The sequence below is a fragment of the Gorilla gorilla genome, chromosome 1 (genome assembly GCF_029281585.2).
Source record: "Gorilla gorilla gorilla isolate KB3781 chromosome 1, NHGRI_mGorGor1-v2.1_pri, whole genome shotgun sequence".
NCBI classification, from domain to species: domain Eukaryota; kingdom Metazoa; phylum Chordata; class Mammalia; order Primates; family Hominidae; genus Gorilla; species Gorilla gorilla.
Genome location: NC_073224.2, coordinates 19,884,836 through 19,903,517, shown reverse-complemented (window position 1 = coordinate 19,903,517; position 18,682 = coordinate 19,884,836). Strand labels below are relative to the sequence as shown.

Sequence of the window (18,682 nt, the reverse complement as noted above, 5' to 3'; positions counted from 1 at the left end):
CACGAACCTGGGAGGCGGAGGTTGCAGTGAGCCGAGATCGCACCACTGTACTCTAGCCTGGCGACAGAGCGAGACTCCAACACAAACAAACAAACAAACAAAAAAACCTTCTCCTGAGAGGTGGCACTATCCATCCCACTCACATTTCATTGACCCAAGCAAGTTAGAGGGCCCAGCCTTAGAGTGATGGGACAAGAAGTATATTCTCCCAGAGGGACAGCAGAAAACATTTGAACAAATGATAAAATCTAGCAAAAATGGCCTCTGCATTCAGACAGACCGTGGCTTTACTTACTAGCCCTGTGCTCTGGGGCCAGTTCTTACTCTCCTACAGAGTGCATATGTTAGGGATTTTATTGCCTACCTCTAAGCTGTGGCAATTAAAAATAAATAACATATTAACACATGCGACTTTTTTCTTCCTTCCCTTGATTCATCCAACTCCTCCTCCACCATCACCCCCTTCCTCCATGCTCCTGTCTGCCATCTTCAATGCAATAGATTTGGCAGGAGCATCCAGATATGACTTAGGGCAGAACAGTATCTGAGCGGGGGGGTGCAGGAGAGGGAGACTAGCATGCTGGGAGGGAGGTAAGAATGAAGTTGTTCTTAAAGACACGATCCTGGCTTCATATGTTTACAGAGAGGTAAGAAATCAATCCATAGAGTGTTTTTTCTTAATTAGAGACTTTTTATAGAACTTTATCTTAAAGAGATAATAGGATAAGCATGCAAAGATGTATATACAAGAATGGTCACTACATCTAAGAATAGTGAAATTTGTGAACAGCCTAAATATTCAGAAATAGTGATTAATATAAATGATGCAATATCCACATAACTGAATACTCAGCACCCATTAAAATGCCAATGTATTTCTACATTTTTTGACACATAGGATAATCTCTAAGATAGATTGTTCAGTGGAAAGCAAAGCTCTTTCCCTCAAACACCTCAGGACATTTAAGCATTAGGGCAATGTCCTGCTGCAATGATTATAACCCTGGATGGGTCACATTTTCAATACACTTACTTTTGGTGACTGTCACAAAGGCACAGGAGAAAGTTGAGAGGATGAAAAGACTCCCTTTGAAACCTGCCATCTCTCCTCCATCCCTTCTCCTACTCTTTGCCCAGTCTGCAGGACCCTACCCACTGCCCTCTAATCAGCACCACACTGCCCCTCCCCTACCTTAAACTGTCCTTCTCCCCAACTCACACCTGGAATCTAAAATTCCCCACTTCTCTGCTAGCTTCAGAGGAGCACAATCTGGCTGAATATGTTCACAGAGTATGAGGAAACAATGGGCTTAACCTACCTGAGTTAGTAACTTTCAATTTTCTTTCAATTGCCAGCTCTCTTCTTGTTTCGTTGTTGCACCCAAACCCATTTATGCCTAGTGTTCCATTATTGGAATGCTAAGCTTGTGGGAGTTATTCATATCCTACTGTTCAAGGTCATCACCAAGGTCTGATTGCAAAAATTCAAAAAATTGCAACCTCAGGCATAAATGGGTTAACGACCACTGTAACATTAACCAACTAATTAATGTTTTCGTGTGTTATAGGCTGAAATGTGTCCCACAAAAAGTCATGTGTTGAAATCCTAGCCCCTAACCGGACCTCAGAATGCTTCCTTGTTTGCCAATAGGGCCATTACAGATGTAATTGGTTAAGGTGGGGGTCACACTGGAGTAGAATGGGCTCTAATCCATTATGACTGGTGTCCTTACAAAGAAGAGACATTTGAACACATACATGCATGCACACAGGGAGAATGCCATGTGAGATTAGACTTCTGCTGCCACAAGCCAAGGAGCCGCCACAAGCCAAGGAGCCTCCACAAACTGGGACAGAGGCCTGGGGCAGGTCCTTCCTGGTCCCTTCAGAGGGAACACCGCCCTGCCGACACCTTGATTTTGGACTTCCAGCCTCCAGAACTGTGAGACAAGAAATGTCTGTTGTTTTAAGCTACACAGCTTGTGGTAATTTGTGATGGAAGCCTTAACAAACAAATACATTATGTACAGCTTTACCTCCTAATACATACCCTTACATATATATTCACAGAAAATCATATTGCATATACTCTTTCTCCACATCATAAGAATGGGTGTTGGGCTCTCTAGGACACAAGGGAAGCAGGCCAAATTTCTCATATTTTCAGGAATAAACTGAGTGCCCTGAAGGTGTAATAGGAACCTTTTACTAACCTCATCTGGCTTCATCCTCACACCAGCATTTTGTGTGTAAGGAAACTGGCTGAGAGTGGTTAAGAAACATACCCAAAGACGTATAGTTCCAAATGGAACCCGGATCTTTTTATTTAAATTCCAATCATCTTTCCATTATATCAGCCAATGATGGGGCAGAAAGCTGGTCCAGGCGATCCCAGAATAGATCTTTCTAGGCACCCGTTCAGTGTGAGGAGGGGAAGTGGCCTTGCCGAGGGGCCAGTGAGCTCAATTAGGTTAAACGCTGCTTCTTAGCCTTACCCCAAGAGGACATCTTCACTAAGATTGTTCTGTGCCCAGCCTTGGACAGGAAAGCAATTCCCTCCTTTCACAACATTCTCAGCCTTGATGCTCAATAATAATCGTGATGATAATAGTGGCTTTCTTTTATTGAACACGCACATGTGGTGTACACTGTTAATTCCTTAAAGTGCATGATCTCATTTAATATGCTGTCAGTCCATGGCAAGAGGAGGAGTTTTAGGATTGTTGGCTTGCAACTGGTATTCTTACTCCCCGGATTCTCCTGCCTCTATAGCACCAATGATTTTAGTAATGTCAGTCTAGTAAACTTACACTCAGAGTGTTCTCTCAAAAGTTGAAGCAGTGCTAACATCTGGGAAAGTCATGCCAACATTTCCCAGCTAGCTTTTTTCATGTCTCAAGCTCAGCCGACTGTTTCTCACATGATTACCACACATAAGGAGGGAGGGGAGAGCCATGCTAATGAGCATGGATGGCTCTTTTCAATATGGGGCCCTGGAAAATGCATAATTCCTCCTCTTCTCATTTTCCATACTGTCCCCAGGAATGACCCTTCCTTTATGAATCATTCTATTCTATGATTCAACAAATAGTTAATAGGGACTGCTCTGAAATCATAATTTACAGCATGGATATTAGAATACATTTTAGTGTTAAGTCCTATTCATTTATTAAATAGATGTTTCTTGTGCTTGACTGGGTGTCAGATGCTCTGATGGGTACTGGGATTACAAAGATAAGTAAGACACAGTCCTTGTTCTCAAAGTGTTCAAAATATAGTGTTATTTATGCATATGATGTATAAAGCTGGTCTTAAAAATAAAGAGATCCTGTAAGTTTCTGTTAGCTGCAAGACACATTGATGGGTGTAAAAGTCTAATCAAGATGGGATTTTATTTTTAAAGCTGTCTAGAGTTATTAGTAAAAATGCCCATGGAGACTGTAAGAATATCCCATTTGGCAGGAAAGTATAATTGGACACAGCAAGTCACACTTCCGTGAAGAAAGGCTAGAGACCGGAGAGTAATCAGCTCATGCTCTGATAACACCAAGAACAAGCCTGGGATGGGATGTCTGATGCATGAAGCCCCAGGACCAGACTTCTGACTTTGCCAATGTATGAAGACCATTTGCTGAGCCAAGCCAGGGGAGGTTCTCATCGCCTGATAACCAAACTGCTTCTTTAGCATCAGGCCAGCTCCGGTCTCTTGTAACAACAATAGAGTTAGTTCTGTGACAATAGGTGTCTGATGAGAATTTGTCTTACAGCTTTCTCTCTGTCATCAAATTATGCACCCCCTAACCCATCCTTCCAATCCTTTGAAACCCAACTCAACTCCCATCTCTCTACTCTCTGCTCCGTGCTCATTCATACCTGAGGATGGTTCCACATATTTTAGCACCAATTATTTGTGCTCTGGTGTTGCTCTTGATTTCTTGTGCATAAGTGGTGAGATGAGCCCTCCTGTCCATTTAAATGACCAAAATTAGCCTTCTTTTAAAGTAAGTCCATATCACTGCCCTTTTCCTCCTGGGAATCCCTTATGTTACGGTTTCCTCACTTCTTTTGTTTTTACCCCTTTCTCCCCATCTCTAACCCCTTAACTTAGCTGAGCCAATTGAGATGTTTGAAAGGTGTTTTGTTGTTTTTTTTTTTGCCAGATTGTATTGGCAAACAGGGTAAAATGACTGAAATTTACAAGAAAATTCAAAAAGATTATAGCCTGGCTATTCCTGTTCTTCACTGAAATTTAAACGAGGCTAAAGTTTAATCCTTCTTTGCCTGTCAAGTTAGAAGTCCCCTTAAATTTGGCTTCTGAATCTATTTATCCCATCCTTTTCCCCCATTGTCTCCAGATCCAGTATGTTAGCTCAGATACTCAAAGGATTGGTAGTCTGAGTTCCTTCATTTTTATTAGACATGGCATCATATTCATCAATGTTTCTCTGCTTTGTGTAAATATGGATGAATCCCTGGCACTCTACCAGCAGATAATCAACTGGCTGTTTGAATAGGAACTATATTTTAAACATCTTCTTTAACGCCTCATGCAATGATGTACAGCTAAGTTTTTCTTTCTTTCCTGAATAATGAACCTACTCACCATCCATGACCCCAGCTCAAGCATCATCTTATCTTCAGTTTCCCCACTTACCACTCTTTCCCTCTTCCCCTTCCTAATCTCTGGGGGGAAATTCACTGCCTTCTCTTCACTCTTCCCCCATCTGTTTATTCACATTACAAGGAGGGCACTTATTCCACTTTTCATATCAGGCGTATATACACCAGGTTGGCTGTACAATGATCTCCTGCAGCAGGCTGTGAGCTGTCTTGTGGCCTGTTTTATGTGTGTCTGCAGCACAGCCCATGGATTACAGGAGGCACTCAAAGAATTCTTAACCAGTGGATTGTTTTGACTGGATAATACCAGCCAAAAGACGACATTTCTCCTTCACATCCTGGAAGGGACACAGATCTACTCAGGAATGAAAGCCACCTTAATTGAACAGCTTTAACTGGGAAACTTTACCTGGGTCCCACATTCCACCCTCCCATGACACCCAGCAAACCCCAAAGGTGCAAGAAGCCTGACAGATGACAATACAGATCCTCCTTGCTTTGCCCAGATGCCCTGAGACCTGTGGCCCCCAATTGAAAGAAGATATTTTGCAAACCAGAGGAGCCTCGGGAAGTTACCCACAATGCACATGAGGCCCAAATGGCAGGAATCACTCAAGGATCTATTTGAATTTTCACTTAATTCTCCTGGTGGAAGATAATTTTCCATGGGTTTCTGGTGTTTCTCCACATCTTGTAAGTGAGGCACTGACTGCTCTTTGTTCTGGGCTATGTTTCTAAGGATGAGGACAGCCTTGGAAGATAGAGACGGTATCTCCCTTGGGAGCAACGGGCTGCTGTTTGCTGCCCTTTGTAAAAAGATTGGGGTTCGCTAAGCTCAAGGCTCCTCTCCTGTAATGCAGCCGGCTGCGTGTGCAGGTGTCATGATCTAGCCCTCTTCACATCCCCTTATGGGAACTGGCCCAATATGTGGATGTTCTGGCTCCTGCGGTTGCTGTGAGTAATAAACTGTTCTCCATCTCTGAATTAGGAGTCTAATGTCTTCTGACTGCACCCACGAAACTCTGGCAGGCTAATTTGTTGGCCTGTAAGTAGGCTAAAAACTCAGACCCCTCACACTTCCCGAGATCCCCCTGCAGGGTCTTCTTGCCTTTGGTGTGCCCTGATATCCCCTTCTGTGCATCTTCATATTCCCAGTAGGTTACAGGTGTAGAACCCTGCTGGGGAGACAGTACTGTGTGCAGGACAAACACTCATCACTGATAGCTGCAGATAGTTCAGTGAAGGAAACCAATGTGAGAGGTAAAACTCACGCCCTCCCAGCAAGCTGATGGTGTGTGGTAACATTCACATGAAACTTGAAATATGATGAATGGCTGCACTGTCTGCACCAGGCAAAGTTCTCTTTATTGTGTGGGACTGGCAGGGAGCAGTAGCATGGCTACAGGACCAAGAAGATCTCTGTTTCTTGATCCAAACATTTCCAAGCAGCATTCAGTTTTTCTAGCAGTGACTGCAGCACTGCTCACAACTGGGGGACTATCTTAATGAGACTTTCCAGAAGATCCTAGCTCTCTTTGGTTGTATTCAAGTAGACTACTTATTTTGTTTATTTATGCATTTATTAGTTTCAAAAAGGGCATAAGGCAGTTTGCAAGGGTTTATAAATTTCAAGAAAGCATAACTTAAAAAGAAAGAAAAACAACCTCCCAGAGCACAGCAAGGACCTCTAGTAGCTGAGGGAAGGGAAATGAAAAAACTCTTTCTTCCTGGGTAAGATAGAGAAAAGAGACACAGGCCCATAGCATTAGACGGGACAGACTGTTGGGGAAAGGGCAGGACATCTGAGAAAATGCAGGGTGGAGACGGAGAAGGGAGAGGGAGGGGGGCTAATCACTAGACTTGCCACAGCCTAAAAAATAACCAGTGAAATGGAAGTCAATAGAAGTTACCCAAACTGTAACACAAAGAAACAAAAAAAGTGATTAAAGAAAAAAGACTAAAAGTAAAATAAAAGTCTGGACATGGTGGCTTATGCCTATAATCCCAACACTTTGGGTGGCTAAGGTGGGAGACATTTGAGGCCAGGAGATTGAGACCAGCCTAGGCAACATAGCAAAATGCAACCTCTACAAAAAAAAAAAAAAAATTAACAAATTTGCTGGGCATGATGGCATGTGCCTGTAGTCCTAGCTACTTGGAAGGCTGAGGCAGGAAGATTGTTTGAACCTAGGAGTTCAAGGTTGCAGTGAACTATGATTGTGCCACTGCACTCCAGCCTGGGAAACACAATGAGACCCTGTCTCTAAATAGAAAAAAAAAAAAGAAAATAAGACAAAAGAAAAAAGAAGAGATCATCCAAGAACTGTGTGACAATAGCAAGCAATCTAATATATGTGTTATTGGAATTCTGGAAGGATGAGAGAGAGAAAGAGAAAGAGAGAGGATAGAGCAGGAGAATTTTCTGAAGAGATAGTACATAAAAATTTTCCAAAAATAATAGAAGACACCAAACCAAAAGTCCAAGAAGCTCAGAGAACCCCCAGCAGGATATGAATGCATAAGCCTCTCTCCATTTCTGCTGCCTCTCTCCTAATTCAAGTCCCCATATTTATAGCCCAAACTGCTGCAACAGCTTCTAATTACCCATCCTGCCTCCACTCTTGTCCCCCTACTATCCATTTTCCAAACCTCCGTCAGAGAGCTCTTGTAGAAAAGAAACATCACACCCCAGCTTAAATCCTTCTGATGGTTACCCATAGCACTTACTATTAAATTCAACCTGTTCTGCATGGCCCGCCAGGCCCTGTACCCTTCTGCCTCTCTGCCTAGCTCTCTGCTTCTGTCCCTTATTCATCTGTTTCATTATGCCCCAAGCACACTGGCCCATTTCTGTCGTTTAAACACACCAGGCGTCACCTGCCCCTGATTCTTGGCCCTTGTCTTCTCTGTGAATTGTGCTGCTTTCAGAATCCTGCAAGGCTGGTTCTTTCCCATCTAGTCTTCAAGTCTTAGCTTGAATACATCCTCCTCAGTGATTGTTTTTCAACTTTCCTGCCAAAGAGGTCTGCCTAAGTACTATTGGTATTTTAAAATACAGACAAGGTCTCGTTATGTTACCCTGGCTGGTTTTGAACTCCTGGCCTCAAGCAATTCACCTGCCTCAGCCTCCCAAATTGTTAGGATTATAGGCATGGGACACTGTGTCTGGCCCTGCCTAAGTATTTTTTATCACATTGTTTTTATTTCCATCTTGGTATTTATCACTATCCAGCTTATTTATTTGTTCATTTACTTGTCAATTTTCTTTCTCTTGTGACTAGATTTATGTTCTTTGAGGAAAGAAAATTCCATCGGTGGCCTCAGTGTTTAGAACTGTGTCTGATATGATACATAGGCATTCAAGATGTCCTCATTGACTGAATGAGTAATTAGGTGAATTGAAGGAGAAATAATCATTAGCAGCATCAGCTCAGAAAAAGGATGTAATGGTCAAGAGACAGCATCAGTATTTACGTTATAGTAAGTGCTAGAGATGACTTTTAGTTGTGGGTACACAGCTCAGCTGAGAGGTAAAGCCAACCATAAGGCAACAAATAATTTATCGAGTGAGAGAAAGTCTCATCTCTTCATTTTAGGAGGCTTGTTGTTTCTGAATATTCATAGTTCACTGGTTTCCTGGTTTTATAGATATCATCCAGAATCAAACTATAAGGATTGGGAGATTGAGTAAATACAAGTATGTGTCTAAATTTCCTAACACAACCTTGACCTAATTTTTTACAACTATGCACCGTCTGGACAGATTTTTTTAGATGTCATGTGACTAAGGCCCAGCCTCTCCTTCTGGAGTGAGTGCTGGCAGGTGTCCACATCCTGTCTGATACGTCTGTCACTGAGGCCTCATCCACACTCCTGGTTCCCAGAACCCAGCTCACCTTGCCCTGTCCTTGTGAATCCTTTCACACCCTCTCTCTCCTCCACACCATATCTCCTTTCTGTAGCCACTGTAGCCATATGTAAAATAGAGAGGGAATGCTAGTGATCTCTCTCATATCCCTTCTGGCCCCCAAACTCTTGCCTTATTTGTCCCAAACAGGACACTGAAGCTCCCCCATCCTGTCCCCACCTTCAATTCGCTTTTCCTGCTGCCCCATTCCAGTTGAATGAGAGGTTGTGCTCCATCTCTGTTCCCCCCACTTTTAAAAATAGCTGTCAGCTAACGCTTTATTTCTTCTATGCATAACTACTCCTCAGCTGATGCCATAGGCATCTGTTTTTGTTCAAATATACATACAGCATTCTGTTGCATTTTTACAGTTATTCAAAATGTACAGTGAGGAGCAATAAAGGGGGCCATTTTTGTTTGTTTGTTTGTTTGTTTTTAGAGTTGGGGTCTTGCTCTGTTGCCCAGGCTAGAGTGCAGGCTGTGCAACCACAGCCTGGGCTCAAGCATTCCCTCTGCCTCAGCCTCCTGAGTAGCTGGGACTACTGGCACTTGTCACCATGCTTGGCTAATGCTTTTATTTTTTATAGAGAAGCAGTCTCTCTCTCTGTTGGCTAGCCTAGTCTCAAACTCTTGGCCTCAAGCAATTCGCCCACCTCTGCCTTCCAAAGTGCTGGGATCACAGGCATCAACCACCATGCCCAGACTTGTTTTTTTGCAAAATTATTTCACAACTTGCTGTACAAGTTTAGCAAGCCTCTTCTTCTCAAGTTTCCTCATCTGCAAAATGAAGAGGTCGCGACTCATAATCTCTGTTAGAAAACAGCAGACCCTAGAAAATAAACATTTTGAAACCCTCAGTTTCCCATCAGGAACTTCACAAAAGGAAATTCCAAACTGGGAGGAAGGAATTTGCTAAAGCCCCCTCCCAATGTCTGTCTGGATTCTCTGCTATTCCTGAGGTTCCCTGGTTATGATTGTCATAACCTCCACCACTACCTGGGCAGCACCCCCACCGAAAATGGCTAAAGGGTGGATAAAGCATTCTCTTTGCTGATTTAGAGAACAACTAAGACCCAAACTAATATGAAACCCAAGGTACAAACAGCTAAGTAGGTTTATTTTAAATCCCAGGAAAGCAGCAGAAAGCATTTCTCCAGAATTTCTTTCTCCTCAGGCCCCTCTGCTCTAACTCAAGAAGACTCATACAGATTTGCAGACACTTCCCACCCCTTAGAGATTCCTGCCCATCTCTGGGCCAGGTGGTCTTTGAGCACCATATGGTTTCCCAGTACCCAGAGTTTGTGTAACCTAAAGATCCTGACTGGTGCCCAGGGTAACTAAATAAGACACTAGTTCAAAGCTCTCCAACCCCCTAGAGGAGACACATCCACTTCTCAGATGACTTGCAGTGAAAGTCATGGGCCTAGCACCCTGGAGCTCTAAAAGCAGTCCCATTAGGGCATTTCGAAGTTTAATGTACATGCAAATCACCTAGAATCTTGCTAAAACACAAATCATGAGTCAGCAGAACTGTTTGAGATTCAAAGTTCTGCATTTTCAGTGAGCTCCCAGGTTGATGCTGATGTTGCAGGGTGGAGGCCCACACTTAGATTGCAACCAACAATGTTGCAATCTAAAGGAGAGCAAATTATTTTCTATGAAGGGCCAGATAGTAAATACTTTCAGTTTTACAGACCACATCATCTCTGTTGCAACCACTCAACTCTTCCAAAAGCAAATATGGCCAAAAGCAACCATCGGCAATAGTAAATAAATAAGTGTGGCCGTGTTTCAATAAAATTTTATTTACAAAAACAGGGAGTGGGCCACAGTTTGCTGACCCTTTCCCTGGTCTGTTTCAGGAATTAAGAGATTCCTCCCATCTAGAGCACTCTATATTGTTGACTTCTACATGTAAGCTCCATCACCATGAATGTCTACTGGCATAAAAGCCCTTCCATTGCAGGCTAAAAATATAACAATACCTTAACGACACAGTGACCACCACAGCAAACATTATGAAATATATTCATGAATAGTGACAGGAGGATTGTTCATTCACAGCCTTTGAGGTTGTCTTCAACTTTTAAATTCTTATATTTCTCTATATAAATAGTCTTCAAAGAGAAGATAAAGCAACTCAAGTTTCTGGATTCTTGCCTTCTTTTCTCAAACCCATTTTTTGTTTCCTAGATGTATGTGACAAGGAAAGCATATTAAAAAGAAAAAAAGACTGGGCGCAGTGGCTCACATCTGTAATCCCAGCACTTTGGGAGGCAGAGGTGGGCGGATCACCTGAGGTTGGGAGTTTGAGACCAGCTTGACCAACACGGGGAAACCCCATCTCTACTAAAAATAAAAAATTAGCTGGGCATGGTGGTACATTCCTGTAATCCCAGCTACTCAGGAGGCTGGAGCAGGAGAATCTCTTGAACCCAGGAGGCAGAGGTTGCAGTGAGCCGAGATTGCACCACTGCACTCCAGCCTGGGCAACAAGAGTGAAACTCCATCTCAAAAAAAAAAAAAAAAAAGAGAGAAAGAAAAAAAAACATTTTAAAGGTGTAACATAAGGGTCCCTGAATTACCAACCTACTTGGAATTAAATCTAAGCATAGGGTAGGGCTACAGCAAAGGTGGCTTGAAGACAGTGGTGATGTTGGCACAGAGATGCTGTGAAGTGCTGCAGCCTCTAGTTAGGGGAGTCAGCTCATCTCCCCAGGGCTCTGAGCAGATTTGCCATTGGTTCTTAGCCAGTCTGGGGCAGATAGGAGAGAAGCCAGCCTAGGCACTTCTTTTCCCAGAACTTTAGAGTTGGTAAAAGATTCAACTTCTCAAAAATTTAGGCTTCGGGGCGGGTGTGGTGTCACATGCCTGTAATCCCAGCACTTTGGGAGGCCGAGGCAGGTGGATCACCTGGGGTCAGGAGATTGAGACCAGCCTGACCAACATGGAGAAACCCTGTCTCTACTAAAAATACAAAAATTGGCCAGGTGTGGTGGTGCATGCCTGTAATTTCAGCTACTTGGAGGCTGAGGCAGGAGAATCACTTGAACCCAGGAGGCAGAGGTTGCAGTGAACTGACATGGCGCACCACTGAACTCCAGTCTGGGCAACAAGAGCAGAAACGTTGTCTCAAAAAAAAAAAAAAAAAAAAGAAAGAAAGAAAGAAAAGAATCGAAGGCTGGTTCAGTGGCTCACACCTGTAATCCCAACAGTTTGGGAGGCCAAGGCAGACAGATCACTTGAGGTCTGGGGTTCAAGACCAGCCTGGCCAACATGGCAAAACCCTGTCTCTACTAAAAATACAAAAAATTAGCTGGGTGTGGTGGCACATGCCTGTAATCCCAGCTACTCGGGAGGCTGAGGCAGAATCACTTGAACCCCGGAGGCGGAGGTTGCAGTGAGCTGAGTAGCGCCATTGCACTCCACCCTGGGTAATAGAGCAAGACTCTATCTCAACAATAAAAATTAAAAAAAAATATCTAGGGCTTCCACTCAGAATGAGAATGAGCATATTTCCATGCCACATGCTCTGAGAGCCCTGGCGGACTCTTCTCAGTTTGGACTCCAAACACTCTGCTTAAAGTTGGCAGCAAGTGTACAATCATCAGCCATAGAGCTGTAGACTTCAGGCCCCCTGGAAAGTTTTTATGAAACATTTCTCCCTACCTAACTCTTTTTGCCCGTCCAACCCCACCCAAAAATGCGTTAAGTGGGCCCCCAAGGCCTTGTCTTCTCACGGACCTTAAAATCCAAGAGGTCATAGTGAGCAATATCTGTACATGTTAAATCAATTGTTGAGGGAAGATCCCTAACTAGTAGTTAAAAATATGAAAATCTAGATACATGTCATCTTCTTTTTAAAAATAGTTCTAACAATAATGTAATGAAAATAGCAAACAATAATTACTAGAAAGAAGACAATCCACCTTATCATTTCTCCCTGTGGTCTTTATCCACGTGAATTTTTAATTGTTTACATAATTTTGTTATTAAAAAAGAAAGTAGGTGTCATCTTTATGAAAGGTAATTTGGAAACATTAATTAAATATCTTAAAATCAGATATCTTTGACATAGCAATTCCATATCTAGAAGTGTAACCTGAGGAGATAATTAAAAGTGTAGGCATAGACTTAACAAGCAAAATGTTTGTAACAGCAAAAGACAGAAAACAACCCAAAATTCAATATTAAGGTGTTAACGAAATAAAATATAAATGCCTATGATGAAATGGCAGGCAGCCGTCAGAAATGATATACGTTGGTCAGGTGCAGTCGCTCACGCCTACAGGCGTGATCCCAGGCTTTGGGAGGCCAAGGTGGGAGGATTGCTTGAGGCCAGGAGTTCAATCGAGACCAGCCTGGCCAACAGAGCAAGACCTCATTTCTACAAAAAATTTTAAAATTAGCCAGGCATGGTGGTGGGGTGTGCCTGTAGTCCCGGCTACTTGGGAGGCTGAGGTGGGAGGATCGTTTGAGCCCAGGAAGTTGAGCCTACAGTGAGCTGTGATGGCAGCACTGCACTCCAGTCTGGGCAACAGAGAGAGACCCTGTCTCAAAATATTAAAAAAAAAAAAAAGAATTACAAATGTTAAAATATTTTTACCTGTGATCACAGTGCAACTATGACTCCATGTTCTTTGTCACGTATGTATTATCCCTTTTAATAGAAGAGGTGTTTCCTCTGAGCCTTTAAAGCCTAACATACCCTTTTTACAAAATAAGGTAAGACAGCAGGCTGAGAAGCCACCTGCCCTTTGGCAGAGCCTTAAGACGTGGGAGTTGGCTGGGTGCAGTGGCCAACACCTGTAACTCTAGCACTTTGGGAAGCCAAGGCAGGAAGATCACTTAAGGCCAGGAGTTGGAGACAAGCCTGGGCAATGTAGTAAGACCTTATCTCTTAAAAAAAAAAAAAAAGACATTTGAGTGATCAAAAGTCCTGTCTTTCCTGAGCTTTCCAGGCCACACCCTCTCCCTCGCTTTTGTGAGGTGCTGACTCAGTGGGAATAGTACTCCTGGAGTATCAGTGAGATTTTCTTTTAAGGCTCTTCGATTTACCATGGCTCTCAAAGAACTCCAGAAGAAGAGCTTATGTATAAAGAAAAAAGAATTATTCTCTAACCTCAACTTAGGAATCAACTCCTACCCAGTTTAATTCAGAGCTGGCCATCTGCACCCAGCAGGTCAGAGTTCTCCCTGAGTGAGGAGTTATAGATGTTGACATTCTGTGGCATGTCACACTAGGAAAGAGCTATGGTATGCAGTAACCCTTTCCTCCAGCTTCAGGAAAAGCAGATTTTCATAATCAAGAAGCAAAAAACCAAAAGCTCTCCTGTACAGTTACCCTTCCCTATCCCATCTTCACATCAGAAGCTCTTTGAAACAGTTAATCCTCTCCCAAGAAATTCATACAGAAATGTGTTTAGCCAAGACCTAAAGTTTTTTACACTGCTTTTAAAAGGTGATAATCTTATTTTAAAATAGATTTCAGTGTCACATATATGTCTCTTTACTTAAGAATCACTAATCAGAAGGCAAGCTGCAGTAACGCCAGACAAAAATTAAAGCAAGGCTTTGATGACGGCTTCTTTAATCACAGGAATGTTAGAGAAATGTTGCTGTTTCAATTCTAGTTCTGGTGATGCAATGAGGCTTTGTCAAGGTTCTGAGACTTTTAGATAACAACAACAACAACAAAATCCAGAGACTTCATGTTTTACTGAAAAACTTAAATTGCCAACAGTGGGAGTCTTAATGGAGTGTTCTAGTTTGTCTTTCAAAAGTAGCCACCCTCACAGCATACATGCTGGTCTAGCTGCCCAGCCACAAAGCAAGACCAACAGTGTTTGACCAAGGCTCTCCCACTGATCGTTTCTTTTGATTGCCAGCCCCCAGGTGAAATGCTCATAATACGCACTCAGTAGTTTCCCTTTCTGTAGAAATCAACAGCACCTGCTGAAGAAGAACAGCAGCACTTCTATTCATTCTTGAAAACAGGTGTTCACAAAAGTAACTCGTAGTGTTCCTTCTGGATTTAGGAGGATGTCACAAAATTGAGATCCTGCATAGTCATATTCCCACAGTTTACACTGCCCACTGTAGGGGGCAAATATCACATGTGCTTCCCAAATTTCCTCATAACTTTGCATTGTTGGCTGAGGATAGAAATTTTATAAAACTGCTGTTGACACCAAGCCAGGGATGACCAATGATTTTTCCTGTATAACCTTAGTTCTTTAAACCATAGCTCATTATCTAACTCACTTTTCCATGTAAGACAATTTCTCTTACAATTGCAAATTCTCATCTCAACTCTCTTTGGTTTCCACTCTTCACTAATTCTGAACATCTGAGTGGCAACAGTCAGAATTAGTTTTGTCTCTCTAAGCTGTGAAGATTTAGCAGTTTGTGAAATCTGAATGTGAGATTTGGAATCTGTACTTCTTGTCTTGGTAATTAGTCACAGCCCTTTTTACAAATAATTTATTTGTAAAATGATGTTTATTCACTTAAAAGATGAAATAAGCAAGATAGCTACAATTACTGTGAAGCAATATGCAACAAAATATCATATGAATGATAACTAATTCAAGGCAACAATTCTGATTCAGCTCAAAGCTATTTTAGGACTCAGCATAAACACTACCAAAAGTTGCCAGCTCATGTTTTCTCCAGCTAACCAAGTCAGTGAGGCCAAATAAGCACTCTTTGCTACTGCCCTGTAGCTTTCTGCAAATTCACTGGTTTTAGGTATTAGGACTATACAATAAGCAGCAACATTTAATGTTATTTATCAATTTTATTTAAGGTGCTTTGCTAGAGGCTAAACATACAGTATTATACTTAATCCTTACCGCAATTGTCTTAAGTTTGGTATTTTTTTCCAATGGGTTTTAAATTGTGCCTAGACTCATACAGCTAGTAAATTGCAAGTCCTAAGATTTGGATACAGGTCTGGGTAACTATAGAGCAGGATTTCTCTCCAGGGCACTGTTGACATTTGGGGCTGGATAATTGTTTTGGGGAGTTTTCCTGTGCACTGTAGAATGTTTATCAGCTTCCCTGGCCTCTATCCACTAGATTCCAGTGGCACCTTCTAGGTGTGATAACTAAAAATGTCCCCAGACATTGCCAAATGTTGGGGAGGGGTTGGGGTAAGGGGTGAACATTGGACACAGTTGAGAACTACTGCTCTAGAACTAGGGATTTGACTGCATATTTATCATTTTCTCCTATGTATTATGCAAATTCTCCTCTTAAAGGTGGATTCCTAAAGTGTTTCACGTTTGTTTTTTCTAATTTGTTATTCTAAAATGTTAAATTATAATAACAACGTGCTCATTATAGCAGATAATACTATAGAGTAACTATATATGAACAACAAATCTATATAGGAATGGTTAGTCTCTTAGTCTCTTCCTCTCATCTGTGCTCACCTTTTTGCTTATTTCCAGTTGGATAGCCTTGGCCAATTACTTTATTTTCCTCCTCAATTCAAATATATATTTCTGGCTGGGCTGTGTGGAGACCTCTTGCCTCTGCAGTGAGAGTTTACTGGTAAGACTACAAGGAATAATTGGTGTCTGAAGTTCCAGAGGCGGTTAGGGGTCCTTCCCACAAGATTCTAACTCTGCCAGGCCTAGTTCATTGACCTCTGGAGAAGTGAGTCCAATTGCTCATCTTTGGCCTTTGGATGGGAAATTTAGGTGAATGTTAGAAAAACCAACTCTAGTCTTGACTTGGGGTCTGATCAAGGACCTAACCAGATTTTGACGGCTCCTCTCTTTCTCGCAGTATCAGATACAAGGACACATTGCCAGCCATAAGTTGCTGAGAGTGGCAGAGGGGAAAAGGAGATCCTGCATGCCTTAACTCAAAAGGGACCATCAAGGTAACTTATTAGTCAGACGTTGGGAGTAAAAGAGCCCTGTGTCTGCGTTTTGGGTGCCCTGTGCCTACATAAATCCTAAAACCTCGGGTGGGTGGGGACCTAATAAGTCATCTTTCCATACCCTTCCCATCTCCAGCATCCAGTCCAAAGTACCGGGAGTCCCTTACGTGTTTGTCAAATGACTATCCGATGGAATGAATGGCTAATGAGTGAGGTAATTCCTGCTTGACCCTCTGACCGACTTTCTGTCAGCTCTCCAAGGGAGAGGCCAAAAGCCTTTCTCCTCGTACCCTCTTCCCTGGCACCTGCACTCCCCGGTCCCGCGGGCTCACCTTGTGCTGCTTCCACATGGCCCCCAGCGGCTTCACCTCGTGCTTGGCGTGCCGGCCCTCCTCCAGGCACAGATAACACACCGGGGTTCGACAGCTCACGCAGTACATGCTGTAGTTCTCCATTTCATGCTCGGGACACGTGGGGAACTTGCGGGCCGTGCTGCCCCCAGTCGCCCCGGCCCCCGCGCCTCCAGGGCTCTTGCAGCCGCCGCCTCCGCTAGGGGCGCCCTGGGCGGCGCCAGTGGGCCCGGAGGCTGCCTCCGCGGGCGCCGGCGGCGGCGGCGGCGGCTGCACCAGGCGATGCTTGGCGAAGGGTCCCCGGGATGGATGGCACTTGAGCTGGCAGGCAGAGCAGTAGAGGACGTCGCACTGCTCGCAGAGAGTGGCTGCTGGCTCTGGCGGGGTGCGGTCGCACAGCTGGCAGATGGCCACCGCCGCGGCTGCAGACGTCCCCGGCACGGCCCCGCGGCCCTGCTGGTACCGCTGCACGATGGCCTCGAGCAGCCGGTTGCGCTGGAAGCCGCGCAGGCCGCGGTGGTCCAGGGAGGCGCTGCGGTGGCACTGCGGGCACGTGATGGAGCTCGAAGACGAGGACAGCGAGGAGCAGGCGGCACCCCGAGCCGCCGCAGCAGAGGAGCCGGGTGGTGCGGGCACCATGGGCAGCACGCGAACCCCGTTGGGGGACTTGAGGCTCGGGGTGTAGGACCCGTAGCCGCTGTCTGTCTCGCTGTACAAGCTGAGCTTGTCCGCGTGGTCTCCGCCACCTCCCGCACCGCCGCCGAGGCCGCCAGCTGCACTCCCGCCTGCACCGCTGCAGGCCGGGCCAGCCGCAGCGTCGTGTTCCAGAGAGGCAGCGGCGGCGGCGCCCGCCTGCAGCCCCGATCCCCGGGAAAGCAGGAGCGGCTGGGGCAGGTGCTGCTCACCGTCCGGGGTCTGCACCGCGATGGTGCGAGCGCAAGGCAGGCAGACATTGTGGGAACAGGGCAGGATGATAGGCTCCCGAAACAGAGAGCCGCACACAGGACACTTCAGCTCTTCCTCCATCGCGGCGCCGGCTGCCCGCGCTGCTCTGCGCTGGGAATGAATGGCCGGAGCTCGGGAGACTGGCGGAGGAGGACCAGCGCGGTGCGCCCCGGTGAGACGGCGGGCGGGGGCATCACACGGACATGCCCACTTCACAGCCGAGGGGCACGCCCCTCTCTCTGTCCTGTAGCCACCGCCCTAAGATGATTGAGGGGCGAGAGAAGGGAGGGGGTCCTCACCTCCTGCCCGCGAGGCTCCCGCACCAGCGGCTTCAACCTGGGGCCAGAGTCCGGAGCCGGTCGGCTGCCCTCGCGGTGGCCTGCGAGGAGCTTTAGGTGATGAATCAGCACCAGCGCCGCCGCCGGCTGCAGCGCGCGCCTCCTCTCCACCCCAGGACCAGCGGCCGGGCTGCTGTGCGCTCGCTGCTTCAGCCCCTGGCTCCCGTGGGCGGCTACCCCGAGGCCCCCCTTCTGCCCCCGCCCAGCTCCTTGTCGGGGTGATAGCGAGGTGAGACAGGCAGGTGCGAGGGCCGCTCAGCCGTGGGGCTGGGATCAGCACCACGAGGCGGCGGACAGCGCCCGGGAGCCGAAGGTGGGGCTCCAGCTGCCTGCTCGCCGACCCCTGGGCCGCCACCCGCCGGGTCGCTGGGGCCGCGGCCACCTCGGGGGGACCCGACCGGCCCGGAGACAGCCGCTCACCCTCCTCCTCGGCGGCTGTGGAAGCCGGCTGACTGCGCCCTGGGGCTTCCTCTCTGCGGCCGGGATTGACCCGCTTCCCTGGATCCCAGCTGCTGCTGCTGCGGCGCCTCTGACCTTGGCCGCGCGACGCTGCAGCCGGCGGGCGGAGGGCGAGCGCCCGGCTGGCTCGGGAATCCCCTCCCCGCCTCCCTCCCGCCGCTGCCGCTGCCTC

The 18,682-nt window shown here is 45.6% G+C and overlaps 1 protein-coding gene across 4 annotated transcripts in view; it reads right to left on the bottom strand.

Moving 5' to 3' along the window:
- Window positions 1-17,811, bottom strand: part of TRIM67 (tripartite motif containing 67) — a 55,777-nt gene extending 37,966 nt beyond the window's left edge. For all 4 annotated transcript variants that reach the window (XM_004028574.5, XM_055373165.2, XM_055373145.2 and 1 more), the window contains exon 1: window positions 16,751-17,811. In XM_004028574.5, coding sequence (XP_004028623.1) covers window positions 16,751-17,794 — 1,044 coding nt within the window. In that variant the 5' untranslated portion in view covers window positions 17,795-17,811. The remainder of the gene's footprint in view (window positions 1-16,750) is intronic.
- Window positions 17,812-18,682: the final 871 nt, after the last annotated feature.